This window comes from Gastrolobium bilobum, unplaced genomic scaffold, assembly GCF_033153095.1.
Source record: "Gastrolobium bilobum isolate Gb01-03AN ecotype WA unplaced genomic scaffold, APGP_CSIRO_Gbil_v1 utg43133, whole genome shotgun sequence".
In the NCBI taxonomy this organism is placed as follows: domain Eukaryota; kingdom Viridiplantae; phylum Streptophyta; class Magnoliopsida; order Fabales; family Fabaceae; genus Gastrolobium; species Gastrolobium bilobum.
Genome location: NW_026895607.1, coordinates 135840 through 139231, shown reverse-complemented (window position 1 = coordinate 139231; position 3392 = coordinate 135840). Strand labels below are relative to the sequence as shown.

General features: G+C 31.8%; 1 protein-coding gene across 1 annotated transcript; it reads left to right on the top strand.

Moving 5' to 3' along the window:
* The first annotated feature begins 568 nt into the window (after positions 1-568).
* LOC133284152 (probable E3 ubiquitin-protein ligase XERICO) lies at positions 569-2757 on the top strand. Its single transcript, XM_061481144.1, has 2 exons — positions 569-701; positions 1504-2757. Exon 2 carries the CDS (start codon positions 1668-1670, stop codon positions 2133-2135), a length of 468 nt encoding a protein of 155 aa, XP_061337128.1. The 5' UTR covers positions 569-701; positions 1504-1667; the 3' UTR covers positions 2136-2757.
* Positions 2758-3392: the final 635 nt, after the last annotated feature.

Genomic DNA, 3392 nt, shown 5'->3' with positions numbered 1-3392 from the left:
TAATTTATATATCTTAAAATAAAAATTTGATAATATAGGAAAAAGATGTGATTTTAATCTAATTGTATACTTAGTTAAGATTTAACTAGAATAAAATATGGAAAACTGTTTATCCTTTTAAATGACACAACTTATATCCTTTCACTCTCACAAAGAAGTGGGACACACACTTTTATTTTTTTGTCAACTCTCTCCTCCTTTATTTATCTTTTTCTCTCTCTTAAAATGACACGACTTTACATCTTTTAAAATGACAGACACTTTACCTATAAAATATAGCTACTGAAGGATTATAAAAATCATAATTAATAAATACAAATAGATAATCGTAATTGCAAATATGTAACCCTTTACATAAATATCAGACGTAACAAAATTTAAAAGGTGAAGAAAAAGACAGGCAGGTGATGTCATAAAACAACAAAAATGCTAACCATGGTTACATTTCTTTGTGGGGAAAGCAATGAACTTTTAACCATGGTTAAGGGACTGAGGTTGCATTAGATAATCAACAACCCCCTATGGTAAAGTGTAAGTGGGGGTTCCTCTATAAAGCCAAGGAGAAAAGGAAGAGACTTTGCAACAACTCTCCTATAAGAAACTCACTTGAACTTGAAGGCTTTTTAAGAAGCTGAGTTTGCTTCTCACATATACACTCTTTACTCCGTGACCCAAAACAGCTATCCTCAAATTCTCTCTCTGTAAGTCACAAAAATGATTTCTTTTTAGTTTTTTTCCTTCTTGGTGTTTAATGTTTTTCTTCTTTGTCATGCAACATGCTTCCATGAAACGGTAGATGCTAAATTAGTGTCATTTTCTGTGGATATGCCGTTTTTTTTTTTTTTTATACTTCATGTAACCTTGATTAGAATAATTCTTGACCATTTTTTGCTAAAGTTTTGTTTTTGGTAGATCTTGTTGATGAAGAAGCCACTTCAATGCTTATAATTTTGTCTCGTTTGCTAAATTTGATATCTGGAACCTTTGACATCAAATTATGATCCACTTGGGTTTTCAAAAATTGTTTTCTGGTATCTTGTTTCATTGTTTCCTGTCTTTCTAAACACAGAACTTGCATGTTCTTTCTCTCAATTCTATTATATTGTGGGGATTGGTCCTTTAATTTGGGCTTGTGTTGCTGCAGACTTTCACCCAAAATTTCTCTCTGAGTAGCTGTTTTTTCCTGTTAAAAAGAGACAACTTTTTATTCTGAGTTTCAAATTAAACATGTTCCCTTCTATTTTCAATGAGATTATATTCCTATTTCCTTATCCAAATTCTGGGTTTCCTGCAAATTGTTATTTCATTCTCTTCCATCCAGATTTTTGGCATAAAACTTGTGAAATCAGATATTTTAACTACTAAGGAACTCAAGAATACCGGCTATCTAGTCAGGATTTAAGCCTGCTCTATTTGTTTAATCAATTTAATCTATAATTGATTATTCAACACCTATTTCGTTTTGTTTCAATTTTGATAAAGTACCCTTTGATGTGTTTGCAGGTAAGATATCAATAAGAGACTAACAGAGCTTCCATTGATCAAGTTGACAGAGAAATTCTGCTTCTATTTTGTCCATTCTGCTTGGTTCAAAGATAAAACTGTTGTCTACTTTGGGCCACAACATTTGCAATACAATTAGTACCAGCAACTTGATATCCCTCAAAATGGGCCTCTCAAGTCTCCCAGCACCATCTGAAGGAATGTTATGTGTACTTCTAGTAAATACTGCCTTGTCTATATCCTTATTTAAAGCCATTGTTAGGACAATCCTACACGTTGTTGGTATCCGTGTTTCATCATCCTCCTCCATTTCATCTCCACCACAAGATATCACTCAAAACCCACCAGAGTCATTTGAATTCCTTCTCAGTCCCTCAGAGGGTTTCCTTGAGGAGTTTAGAAGCAGGACACCAACACTTAGGTTTGACAGTGTGTGTAGCTATAAACAACATGAGCATGATTGTACTGTGTGTCTCACTCAGTTCGAACCAGAATCAGAGATAAACCGTTTGTCTTGTGGCCATCTCTTCCATAAAGTGTGCTTGGAGAAGTGGTTGGACTATTGGAACATTACATGCCCACTTTGCAGGACTCCCTTAATGCCTGAAGATGACACATCTTGCTTTTGGTAAAAGAGAGTTTTGTGTACAGTTATAGCGTGTACATATTTTTTGTGAAAATTTGGATGTTCATGGATATGACTTCTTCATATCCTTTTAACCCTTTGCCTTTTATGCTGTAGAGCTTGTTGAGGGTTTTGTTTTATTTTGGTTAATTTTGTTTGTCCACAATGCCCTCCTTGTTCAGAGCCTCAAATTCCATATTGGGGGTTTGATCCTGATATGGAAGCAGATATCATAGAAACCCTTTTATTTTTTTGCTGACACTGTCATCACCTTATATATATATATATATATATATATATATATATATATATAGAGAGAGAGAGGTAGGATCTTTTGACACCGGTGTCAAATTTTAATTTTGACACCTCATCTCAGAACCGTTAGATAAAAAAAAATCAATGACTCTGATTTGCAAGCATGTGACACCATTGATCTATCTTGATCTGACGGTTCTGAGATGAGGTGTCAAAATTAAAATTTGACACCAATGTCAAAGGATTCTACCTCATATATATATATATATATATATATATATATATATATATATATATAAAATGTAAATGTGATGGGTTTGGCTATAAGCTTAGGCTATATTACAATATCTTATAGAGCACTAAATGAGATGTTTCTTTTGGATTTTTACTTTCTTTTATGATCAAAATATCGTTGGAGGCAAACTTTCAGCTAATTGACAGATAGTACTTTCTTAATTTTGGCACAATTAAGACAATAAATTTGTTATAAATAGAACTTGTATCATGTTTTTATTTGGACAAATCAACAGCAGAGATGTCGGGTTCCAAACTTCTCATTATAAATTAAAAACCAATTAATCAGTCTAATGAACGAAAAAGTTTAAAATTGATTTTATATGATAAAAAATATATTAGTTCAATTGGCTACATATTTTCTGAATTTATAAGCTAGTTTTAGAAATTTCAGTTTTGAAGGTTGATGAATTTGTCCAGTTTTCCTCACTAGATATGCAGGTCTAATGTGACCATTATGTTAATTAGTTTGTGTATTTATTTTTTGGGCTTTATTACTCTTTTTTCATAAAGATAATTTCTCTCATTTTAATTTTTGCATTTTTTTTTTATTTTTGACGAGATTCATCCATTTTTTCTCTATAATGTAAGGTAGTTATTTTCTATAAGAGGAGTAGTATTTTTCTTATTTTTTTATATTTTATTAGTTTTGAGGAGTATTTTTATTAATTTGGATGAAGTTATCCACTTTAAGGCATAAAACGCGAAGGTTTTT